Genomic DNA, 12679 nt, shown 5'->3' with positions numbered 1-12679 from the left:
CATGGATTTTGATTTAAAATACAATTCACTTTTTTTTATGAAATATATGGACTTGGATTTAAAATCCAATCCAAATATTTGAATTTGGATTTCTAAATGTTTTTACAAAATATATATGGATTTGGATTATAAATATGTGGATTGGATTACCCAAAATCCAATCCATGACCACTTTTAGTTAAAAGTGGAAATCATGATGTTATAACATGTGGAAAATGAAAATAAAGAGAGAAATCATGAAACTTTGTTTTGGTTATTTATAAAACCCTAAAACTCAGTCGGGACTTTTAGAAAAATCTCAGTAGACACCTATCTTGACAGAAGTTATTGAAACTTTTCTTGACAAACCTCGCTTAAAATTAAATATTTTTGTAATGAATAGAGAACTCTTAAGACTGTCAGAGTTAAACTCACAAAAGGAGAATTTTATTCAATATTCAAAAGTGAATTTATGAGTAAAAGAGACCTCTTTTTATATATATATATATATATATTGGCCTAGGAAGAAGAAAAGACAAGTTTTAAATAAATTAAACATTAATATAGAGTTAAATTGCCTAATCTTACAATTTACTCTTTAGTTAGCTCATAAATTAGATTAACACATGGTAGTTCCTTGAAATTAGGAAAAGTACATTGATAGTTCCTTAAATTTCAAGTAATTCCTTGATTTAAGGAAAAAATCATGATGACTCTTCTAAGACATTCAATAAGCAAGACAAGAGGTGTTAAGACATATGTGAAGAAATTATAATCAATCATTACACTTATGAAAGTAACATATGTTGGTTGAAACTCTTCATGTGACTCTTCTAATCCAAAATGGTCCAACGTTTTGTCTTTGATAACTCTTGGACTATAAAATATTATAAGAGAATGAAGAATATTTTATGATCTAATAGTTTTAAAAAATTGATAACTTTTTATTTATTTTTCTAAATCTTTAAGTCTCCCTCTTCTACATCTTCTTTGGAATATTCTCTTTTTATTTCTTTCTCTTTATTTTTCTTTGTCAAGCTTCTTATATTTGTATATTTTTTGTTCCTCTTTCTCTATTTCAAGAAGCTTTTTCTCTTCCTTATTTACATCACCCATTCATCAGTCTAAGTTTGTGTTGGACTCCAAAGATCTACATAAAACATACTCATATGACCTACCAAACATATGTTTATAGGCCCATAATTTAATTTATGAGATTTTTTATGTGCACTAATTAAATCACAAAACTTCAACTTCTCCAACTTATCACCATCCAATACGTTATTTTCCAACTCTACCAAACCTCTCTCACCCAAATGTCCTATATTCTTAACTTCATATTCTCTTGCATTAATTAATTAGCCACATACTTATGCACAATAAAAGTTGAGCCATCTAGATTGTAAAGATTGTTTATTTTGACTTCTTTAGAAACTATACATGCTCCATTTAAATCTTTATCATGCCATGTTCAATATTGATTGACATACCTAGAAGATCAAACAAGTTGGTTAACAAAAGATTTCTTTTCAACTTTGGAACATACCTTAAACTTTGCAACAACATCTCCTAGTTGTTGAACATCTTCAATCTGACTAACCCCTTGATTTGTAATCTACATACTTTATTGTTCCTAATGAGAATCACATTTCATTCCTTCTATTTTATAGTTCTAAAACTCTCTTTTAAGAGACACATGTTGTAAAGGCAATCCAATTCCATGATAAAAATCATCTTTGTATTTGAAATTAATATCACTAACACCTCTTCATACTCGTAATTGTCAGTTACAACTACAACATTTATAGACTCTAATGAGAATTAGAAGCTTTTACCTTTTATCCTCTCTTTTACAATCTTTCTTAAAGTAATCCCTTTTCTAATAGTTATAGTACTATTTGGGCCCTTTTTTCTCATTTGCCTTCTCCCTGGTGATTTCTTGAATTTCTTTCTCTTTCATTTCTTCTTCTTGCTCTTGAACTTTGAGACATTTAAACCAATCTCTTTATCATTTCCTTATATTCTTAAAGTTTTTGAAGATCCTTAGTTTGAATGGAGGTTTTTAGAGTAATGATTTATTCCTTCTCAAATAAAAAAATCATTGAAATGTTCAAATATTTTAATTAATGCATTAAGAAGAAGCAAAACCTTATCTTCATCATCAAATTTCACTTCAATGTTCTCAAGATCATCCATAATCTTGTTAAAGTTTACTAGTTTTTCCATTTATTATTCTGGAGTTTGTCATCTTAAATGAATATAATTGTTGCTACAAATAATGTTTATACATTAGAGATTTATTTATATACAACAACTCAAACTTTATCTATATTGATATGAGAATTCTCTCCTTTACATCTTCCATTAGTACCTTATTAGTAAGACACAATATTATAATACTTCTTACTTTATTCATCATGTCAATTTTTTTCTTTTATCACAAATAAAATAAGATGTTTGTCTCATTCTTTATTAATACTTTATAATTGTATCAAGATAATTTTCATCTTTATCTTCCAAGAGAAAACTTTTTGATATAAAACTTATAGATTATCTTTGATATGTTTTTTACTTTCTTTCTGATTCTAATAAACAATATTAATGGTTGAATTTACAACAATAAAAAACATAAAAATCAAGAGAACAAAAATAATTATTATGTTGTTATGATTAAGGTTTATAGGTATATTCTAGTTTCACGATTTATTTAGAAAAATATTTTTTTTGGTACATAAACATACACTTCATAAACTAATAAAATAATATTTTAATTATATTTAATTTATTTTTAAATTTTAAATATTATAATAATATAATTAAAATATTATTTTATTAGTTTGTAAATGTACGCTTTCTACTTGTTAACATATCACCACCCCCACAATTAGCCTACTACGTTAACGCGTTAAATTCCGACGGTAGAGGACCAATGTCCCCACACCTCAGTATTCACTTTCCTTCTTCTTTTCCTTAGGCAAGGGACCCGCCAATAAAAACGCACTTCTCTATCACATTCCGCTTCGCTCTTACACAACTCGCTTCTCTCCGTTTGGTAATAATCTCAGTTTCGCTTCTGCGTCACCACGCCACTCTGATCCAGCTAAATTAATCACGTTTCACCTACGCAATTTCACAGATCAAACACTCGCATTGCTCAATCTGAGAACATTTTCCAATAACTCTCGTCATCGCCTCGCACTGCATGTGCTTTTGAAATCACTTTCTAATCTATCTGTCGCAAACTTGCTTCGGGTGTCTCAGCTGAATGCGGCAATGGCTTCTCAATCCTCTCACGGCAATTTCATGAAAAACTTCTTGATCCCGGCCTACGTGCTGGTGCCGGAATCCGTGGTTGAAGGTAGCAACACTGATATCGACGGACCTGATTGTCCGGTGCTCGTTTTCGTTAACTCCAAGAGTGGTGGTCAGCTGGGAGGAGACCTCTTGAAAACGTACCAGGAGCTTCTTAACGAAAATCAGGTATTGTTGTTACTTGTTACTGTGCAATTTTTCTAAATTATTGTAGGAAACCTCGTTATGCAGGACTGAATATAGCGTGTGGTTTTAAGGTTTTCGACTTGGGGAAAGAGGCTCCTGATAAGGTTCTGAGCAGGATCTATGTGAATTTGGAAAATCTCAAGCTTAAGGGCGATCGAATTGCCATAAAGGTCATGGAGAAATTGAGATTAATTGTGAGTTGAAATTATTTTTGATGAATTAATGTTTCAATCAGAACTGCAACGTCGTGGATACGTTTTTGGAAGCAGTTTTATACGCAAATGAAAAAAATTCCATGATTTTTTATATACTTGTTTTATACGCCATTATATATACAGTTTTTTCCCTTTTATGGTGATATGTTGCTTGGCTTTAGGTTGCAGGGGGTGATGGAACAGCTGGCTGGCTACTTGGAGTTGTTTGTGATCTCGAATTGTCTCATCCGCCACCCATTGCCACGGTTCCATTGGGCACAGGGAATAATCTGCCGTTTGCATTTGGTTGGGTAGGAAATTGCAGTTCTATGTTGTGTGCTTTTAATGGGACTTTGAAGTACATGTTAAATGATATGCTGCCTCTGCCATGATTTGGTAGTTTTAGAGCTGTAAATGCCTAGCATTTACTTAAAAAAAATTAATCATCCTCTTGTTCCCTTTTATACATGAAGATTTGTGGTTCCTACTACGTCCTTCGCTTTTGAGTGGAAGTCGAGAAAATTTTCTTCACTTTGGTATATGTTGTGACATTGATGATAAACATCATCAGATTTTTCATATTTATAAAAAGTAAAGAAGCCGATGGAACTCATTTTTTCTGCTGCTTTATTGCAGGGAAAGAAGAACCCAGGAACAGATGAACAGTCGGTCAAGTCATTTATGCATCAAGTAATGAAAGCTAAGGAAATGAAAATAGACAAGTAATGAATCTTGGTTCTATTCTTTCATATTACAATTAATTGCTGTTCTGCTACTTCAGTGGCTCGCTTATTGATCTATAGTTCCATTTCCCGCCTTCTACTGCGAAAACCTCAGGCGCGCATATTATTGAGCGTAATAAATTTGTATGTTGCTAGGTTATGATTGAGATCCTGATTGAATTTTTGTGGATTAAAAGCATTTTAGTTGGACTCGCTGCAGTACCAACCAATGTAAAATGAATTTATAGTTCAGATATTCAAACTGAAAATTTATGATTTCCTTTTTTATTTACTAATTTAATTTTCATTTGTTGGGAATCAATTCAATATGAGATTCTTCTGTCATGTGTTCCCAAACCTTGTTAATCGTAAATTATCATGCTAGCTGTTATCGGCATTATTATTTTCACTTACTCTTTTTTGTTCATTATTTTATTTTCTTAGGGGGTATATTAGTGGTTTTTTTCTAGTTTTGTAAGAGTCCTTTTTTTAGCTTTGGAGCTTTAGTTGTGTCCCTTGCTGACTTCCCACATCCTTATGGCCCTTTAATTCACAGTGAATATATGACTATTGTTCTAGATATTTATTAAAAAAAAATTCATTTGTTTGGCAAATGTTGATTGCTGATTCTCTATGTTTTATTTTCCCAAACCCTCAGCTGGCACATTCTTATGAGAATGAGGGCTCCAAAAGTAGGTGACTGTGATCCAATTCCACCTCTTGAGCTACCACACTCTTTGCATGCCTTCCATCGTGTATCTGAGGCAGATGAGCTTAGTATGGTAAGATTATACTATTTACTATTTTTCAATCTAATACTACATCTTCATGGTGACTAGAAGATATACTTTGGAACTTAACGAATTTCACGGAAAGATACGTCGAGTTTCATGTGCTCTATTTTGTGATTTGATTGGAAACTTCTGTAAATATGACTAGATGATATAGGTTTTATAAGATAAAACTAAATTGCACTGACTTAGAGATGATGTGTTTCGGTCTGAGTATTTAATACTTTATCCTTGCTTTTAATCTTTTTATTTTGGGGGTGGGAGGTGGGTGGGGTGAGGTTATTGAAAGTAGTTCTTCAAAACTATTTTGCTTACACAAGTTTTAGCTTCTTTTGTACTCACTCTACTTACATGACTGGTTTTCTTATTGCTCCTCAGGAAGGCTGCCATACTTTTCGTGGGGGGTTTTGGAATTACTTCAGCATGGGTAAGAATTGCTTTTCTTTGGTTCTTTTATGCATAAACTACCTTAGATGACTTCATAATTTTATTTTCCACTAACATAAGAATTAGTTGATTTGATTTACTCTTCATTATAATGTGTGTGTGTATGTATACATATATACAAGTTTATTTTTTGATTATATAAGATCCATTTTATATTAATTTTAGAAATAAAACTTACATTACATCAGCTTAAAAGTATGAATTTGTATAAAGGGCAATGCTAGTGGAAATAATCCTTGATCAGGCTTTAGTTACCTCCTGTCCCAGCAAGATTAGTCTAAGGTGAAGTCTTGGGAAACAAAAAAAAAGTATGAATCTGCAATGATGCAGACTGATTTGTATCATGTTAAATAAGTATGCTAGTTACTGAGATTCCTTGACTACCTTCATTGGTGTGACTATTCTTAGCATCTCTTGAAATAGTTTTAGATCATGGAAATAGTATATTTTGAGGACTTCATTTTTTCTTCGTTCCATCAATTCATCCTACTTCAACTCTTATGACTCCAAAATGTAGGAATGGATGCTCAAATCTCGTATGCATTTCATTCTGAACGGAAATTGCATCCTGAAAAGTTCAAAAATCAGTTGGTCAATCAGGTATGCCTACTTTTGCACTTGGTAGTAGTCATGGTATATACGTGGAAAGTATTGCATAGACATAAATAATAACAATACTATTTTGACATTTTCACTCTTGATTGAAAAGTCTATATAGTATAGGTCTTTTAGACCACGAAGATGTGATTGCATCTACTATTTTGTTATTAATTTTATTCTGATTTTAATCGTGTCAGAGCACTTATGCTAAGCTTGGATGCACACAAGGATGGTTTTTTGCTCCTCTGTTCCACCCTCCTTCCAGGTCAGTTTGTGTAGATCTGTCATTGGTTGGACAAAGGTTTCCTATGTTTTTTAGGTTGTTTTTCTTCCAAGGCAGTAAATTTGCAAAAAAACCATTTAATATAGGAGAATGATAGAAACTGGTTCAGATTTAGCGCACCAAGAAACTGTTATTGATTAGCAGAAAGAATAACTCCGTGGCTATTGAGAGATCCAAGACTCTTCCTATTTATGGCAAACCTTCCTTATTTTTTTCATCCAACTGACCAAATTAGCTAACTATGTAACTAGGTATCTGTCAGGGGACCATGTAAATTCATTAAAATTCATGCTCGTAATATAATCTACAGGAAACATATTGAAAACTTGCTTATGAACATTAGTTGAATGGGCCTTGCACTGGTTTTCTAATTGAATATAAGTATATCTTGTATTTAGTTTTGTTATTTTGTCTTATGAGTCTTCTGAATGCAGAGTTCTCCATCCAACCATGAATTTGTTATCGTTAGTTAATTTGGAAGTACTTTATTCAGCATCATGATCCAAAACCTACAGTTGTTACTTTTTAATAATATACACGGATGGACCTTATGTGAGCAATTATTTGCTCCACTTCACCAGTTGAGTTTTTTGCAGTGACAAACTGGCTTGTTCACCAGTTTTCCAGTTGAGCCAGATGGTTCGTTTTGGCCTTTTTGTTGCTTTCAATCTGTAGTTCTGGCAAGTTGTACGTGCATATGCCCAAGCCACACACACAATATCAATTCTTCATTGATCCATCTAAGCATTGTTTTCATATATATTTGCTACTTAACCGGTTAAGTAAATGCATTTTGATCTTTGAATGCAGAAACATAGCACATATTGCAAAAGTAAAAGTCATGAAGAGGCATGGTCATTGGCAAGACCTGCCGATTCCGTCCAGGTATATCCTTTTCTATACTCATATATGATCTTTTCTTTTGTCATATGGAGGTATAAGCTGTTGTGTTACTTCAGTAGGGGAAAAACTCCTGGATTTTCGAATTACCAAAGATCCGAAGACACACTTAACTATGCTTGACAGCTATCCAATTGTATTGCTTTGCAAACCATGTCTATTCATGTTTCTCAGAAGTTCATTGATTTTATCGCTGTCTATTTTCATTATTTGGTGATTACTTGGCGACTTATCAAGTATGGATATTTTGGGATTAAATGTCCATTTAATCCACTTCCATTTTATCCATCTTCTGTTCTTTCTGTTCCAGTTTACTTCTGGAATAAAGATATGTTTTATTAACATTCTTTCCATTTTATATACAGCATCAGGTCCATTGTATGCCTCAACTTGCCTAGCTTTTCTGGTGGATTGAATCCATGGGGTACACCGAACAAGCACAAGAGGCGTGATGTAAACTTCATACGCAAATTCTGAAATACTTCATTTCGAAAATTCTTTTTCCGCTGTTAGTTTTAAGGCCAAATACTAGGGGAAGTAAATAATAATTAATATATAATATTTTTATGCACATGTTTTCTGAACAACCAAAACTCTGAGTATATTTTCTTGACTCAATACATTGCAGAGAGATTTGACACCTCCATATGTAGATGATGGCCTAATAGAGGTGGTAGGCTTTAGGGATGCTTGGCATGGTCTTGTTTTGCTTTCTCCAAATGGACATGGAACCCGCCTTGCCCAGGTATGTGGGTGCACATTTGAATTTATACACTTTGATACTCATGCCACTTTCTTCTTTCTAAATCAAACTTTTAAAAAAATTTAAAAGTTTATTTCGGATTTTTATTCATCATTTTATATTAATTTTAAATGGCTTCAAATTATCTTGGCATTAGGCACACAGAATCCGCTTCGAGTTTCACAAAGGTGCAGCAGAAGAGACATTCATGAGGATTGATGGGGAACCTTGGAAGCAACCCCTCCCAGTTGAACTCATGAATCCAAGTCTAAAAGTGTGAATGATCCGTCATCTCCACACCACCATGATGTGGAAGAAGATGATAGTGATGACGAAGACTCTAAATCAGATGAATTCAAGAAGTTTGGTGCGGCAGCAACACTTAAAATCCCAGATCACGTAGACCTTTCTCATCTTAGTTAGATCTTTCACTGTGAAAGCCATTCTTTGAAGTTATGCAGCTGACAACTGTGCCTGCCTAGCTATTCATAGGATTTTTATAAATATTTGCCGTTTCCCTTGTCAAAACATTCACCTCTTTGCTCTATTCTAGCAGCGTTATGTCTGTAAACATCTTAACTGTAATTTATAAGTGATATGCAATAATTGTTTTACTTTAACATAAACGTATGTGCACTTTAAATAAATTCATACCTTTAAGAAGGAGAAATGTTACTTCTTGTTATAACCGTTTGTTCAGTCGAAATTCATAAAATTAGGTAGAATTGTAAGTTTCTCTCTGTTTTGATTAAGTTAACATTTTAATCTTGCATTCATTTCTAGATTAGTTTAGTATAGTCGAAAGATTCCAACTTTTGGTTTTTAGGCAGAGTTAGGATTACATTTTTCTCATCGTTTGGATTTGTTGTGGCAATGTTAAAAAAATGTTCGCGTGTACAACATAAATCCTATGTAATTTGAATTTTTGTACTATTTTAATGTTTTAATTTACATATGAAATTAATATGCGTATTGATTCTTTTAGAAATTAATATTACCACTTAGTCTTTGTCAAATTAATGTATCCTACTATATTTATGGTTATTTCTAATAGGAATTTTGAAGGATAATTAACAAGACTGAAATAAAGCTTGAAACCAATCACGAAGACGTACAAGGATCTGCTTCTAGATAAAGTTGATAAATTTTTATACAAATCCTTTGTCTGCTTATAAACATTATTATTATTCAACTCCTACAATTGATTATTATTAGTACTAGTAGTAACTAATGGATAGAAAAATAGCTTCAGATTAGCTAGTAAATTTGTTGGTGGTAAAAAAAATAGTAGCAAAGTTTAAATATTCCTTTGGTGTGGTAGTTTCCAAGTCCAAGTTAGACCAGTAGAGAGAATGGTTACAAGGATTTAGGTGGATCATCGTGATCGAATATTACAGTTTACAATAAGTACAATGTGCAAAAATCAAGGATTTGTTTTACTCTAAATTGTACACTGTATAGAATAAAGCAGGGAATAATAATTTTTGATTAATCAACTATTGAGACTATAATAAATTTATTTTCACACATGTATGCATTTTATTAAAATCTCAATCATTGATTATCAATTTTTATTATTACATTTTATCCTTTGAAGTGTACCCTGTAAAACCAAGATGATACAACTTTCTACTTTGCTTATCCAACTCAAAGATCAACTGAAAAAACATGTCAAAGATAACAAGTCTCTTGAGTGGGAGATTGATTCAGATGAACTTGACTACAGACCTGGAAGTTGTTCACCCAAACATTTTGTGATGGCCTCATTAGCCTTCTGTGGTTCAGCCCTTTCATCCCTTTTCTTCTTCTCCCTGAGGCAAAATATCATTTCAACTAATCAAAACTTTGCTCAGCAAAACAAGCAAGTTATAAGTGCAAAAATGTGTCACATTTATTACATAGACTTTGAAGTAAAATAAGATGTGAGCTTCAGACTATTGATATCACTTCTCAGTTCAGTTAGTTACAAAAAGTTTTGAAATCTTCCTAGGTCCTTGTTAGATTAATAGTACAAATCTCAATCACATTCAACATTTCAAAATCAATTTTACCAAACTCTAAATCAAATGAACACCCTCAGTAGAGTTACAACTACAAACTTAAATAGATCAAGCCAAATATCTCAAATTTAAATTATATGTTAACATGTTAATACATATGTTAATTTAAGGCTGTAAAGTCAATAATATTAATATAATTGCAAATCCAAGTTTGTGGCAATGTCTGGATTTTATGTTTTTTTTTTTAAGCTTTTACATTCACCAATTATATATCTCAAGTGAAAACCATGAGATCAGAGAGAGACAATGGAATGACAAGGTTTGGTCTTTACCTGTCAACATACTCCTTCAGCAGCTCTTTTGCTTGAACCAACTTTGAGAGCAGGTTACGATACACGTCCAAGTCCCGATCAACACTTCTTTTGTTGATGTTCAAAGCCGCACAAAGCTGTTAAGTTGACACCAAAGATGAATTCATAAGAACTACAAATATTAACGGATGCACAAAATAGAATTTTTTGTAACCTGGTTGGAAGACACAAAAGGTTAATCTCTTCAAATATGACACAGTTTCTTGATTTACAATTTTCTAGAACTCATGTAAATGAGAACTAGGCTTGGTAGCCTGAACTTCAAATTGCAAATGCAAAATAATTGTTTGAACAGACTTCCCTACGAATGCAAAAATTCAGTTTCTGTGTCATGAGCTAAAATCAGCTTCCACACTGAATTTATGCAGAAAGTTTTCTCATTCAACTTTTATAATGTGCATATGTTGATTTAGCTTGTGACAAAAATTCAATCCGTTTTACCTTTCTATTTTCTTTTCCCATGAGTTCTTAACAAAAGTATATCTAAACAGATCTAAATTGAAATCACAAGTCTTAAATGAATTGGTTAACCTTCTCCAAAATTGTTGGTTCCGTAGCATTTGCCAACTCAAGAAGACGAAAGAGTCCGATTGCAAAGAAACGACTATAACTGAATTCATCTTTCCCCGCTGCTCTTTCTGCTATGTCCTTTAAAATCCCTTCAACTTCTCCTTCTTTGGATGAAAACTCAGGAAGGGAACTTGAGTTTTGAACCATAGCCCACTCTTCCAACTTCCGTGCATCTATTCTGCATATATCATCATTTAATATAACATCAAAATTAGAGAAAGTAGTCCTTGCGCAGATACTATTATTCAATCATATGAATCATAAATGAACATGTACAACAAGTTTATTGATCTTTATAAAATCCACTTAAAAATGAAAGTCCAATGCAAATCATTAGAAATGACACTGATATCAGTGCTTTCATTTCTGCTAATGATTTTGGAACAGGAGTCACAAAACAAATAAAGAAAACAAGAACTACGCAATGTTGTAACCTGTATTCTTGTGGATCTTCCTTCAATGCCTTAATGTAGGCTTGGAAGATGGCATCTCGGTCCTCATCACTGGGATACCCTTCCATGAGTTTATCATATACAGTGACAAAACCAAGAGCAAATACAGGGTCATAGCGGTATGATCTCTTGTATTTCATTAAATGTTGCTGCACAATTAGCTCCTGCAGCACTGTGTTGTAGATACTAGGGATTGGTCGCTTATATGCCTTGAGGAAATTTAGCTTTGTCTCCGAAACAGTGGGAGCATCTGCACATCATGCAAACACAAAAATGTGTGTATGAAGAGAGAGAGAAAGAGAGAGTGAGGGATATACTCATATACCTTTTCATTTTTAATTTATGGGATGACAGAAATAACTTGAGTTTTTCTCTATATAACACATATACACAAAGCAAGTTCGAAAGAAAGAGAAGAACCTGTGACAGAAGACATGCATTGAAAAACCATGTTAGAAGTGGAGTTGGACGCTGGAAGGCGAACATGGTGGTAGGAGAAATGGGTGCGGAGGCCAAAGAAGTCTGAAGAGGAGGTGAGAAAACGAGTGGAGGAAAGGGTCAGTTTTTTTCTTTCTGGGCAATGAGTGACTGCAGAGAAAGAGAGAGAAGTGAGAGCCGCCATGAATGGAAACTAACTGGAAAAGAACGAACAGAAGAAAGCAAGAAAGAGAGAGAGAGAGATGAAGGACAAAATCCAAAGGAGACCTGCATTGCATTGCTTTCAAACGCACGTTTGTGTTGGAATGGAAACAAGGCATAACAGATCGAAAAGCTTATCCACACTGTGAAGTCTCAAACTGAAACTGAAACCTTCTTTTGTCCACTTTCCAACCAGCCACTCACCTAATGACACGTTCAACTTTTTCAAAGTCCAACAATAACAGAGTTACAATTTTCTGCAACTATTGTGTGAAAGACACACCAGTATCAGAACAAAAAAACTAAAATACATTTACCATTAATTTGAATTGAAATATTTTATGAATACAATTTCTTTAGACTATCACTGATAAATTATTAAATATATTCATGAAAATTATAGCTATATATTTGAGAATTTGTAATGTAGATAAATTATAGAGTTCTGTATTTGATATGATTATTGGTATTACAGTGGGTTGTTTGAGGAA

General features: G+C 32.9%; 1 protein-coding gene and 1 pseudogene across 1 annotated transcript; one reads left to right on the top strand and one right to left on the bottom strand.

The window, feature by feature from the left end:
• Window positions 1-2850: 2850 nt before the first annotated feature.
• On the top strand, window positions 2851-8783 carry LOC137835496 (diacylglycerol kinase 5-like; annotated as a pseudogene).
• An 888-nt stretch (window positions 8784-9671) lies between these two features.
• On the bottom strand, window positions 9672-12335 carry LOC137835495 (protein THYLAKOID FORMATION1, chloroplastic-like). Its single transcript, XM_068644028.1, has 5 exons — window positions 11970-12335; window positions 11532-11799; window positions 11059-11275; window positions 10489-10604; window positions 9672-9967 (listed from the first exon to the last, which is right to left on the bottom strand). The coding sequence occupies exons 1-5, from the start codon at window positions 12169-12171 to the stop codon at window positions 9877-9879; spliced, it is 894 nt and encodes a 297-aa protein (XP_068500129.1). The 5' UTR covers window positions 12172-12335; the 3' UTR covers window positions 9672-9876.
• Between the last annotated feature and the right edge of the window lie 344 nt (window positions 12336-12679).

Source organism: Phaseolus vulgaris, chromosome 5 (assembly GCF_000499845.2).
Source record: "Phaseolus vulgaris cultivar G19833 chromosome 5, P. vulgaris v2.0, whole genome shotgun sequence".
Lineage (NCBI taxonomy): Eukaryota > Viridiplantae > Streptophyta > Magnoliopsida > Fabales > Fabaceae > Phaseolus > Phaseolus vulgaris.
The sequence above is the reverse complement of the archived record's forward strand: the minus strand, read 5'-3'. Positions and strand labels throughout refer to the sequence as shown.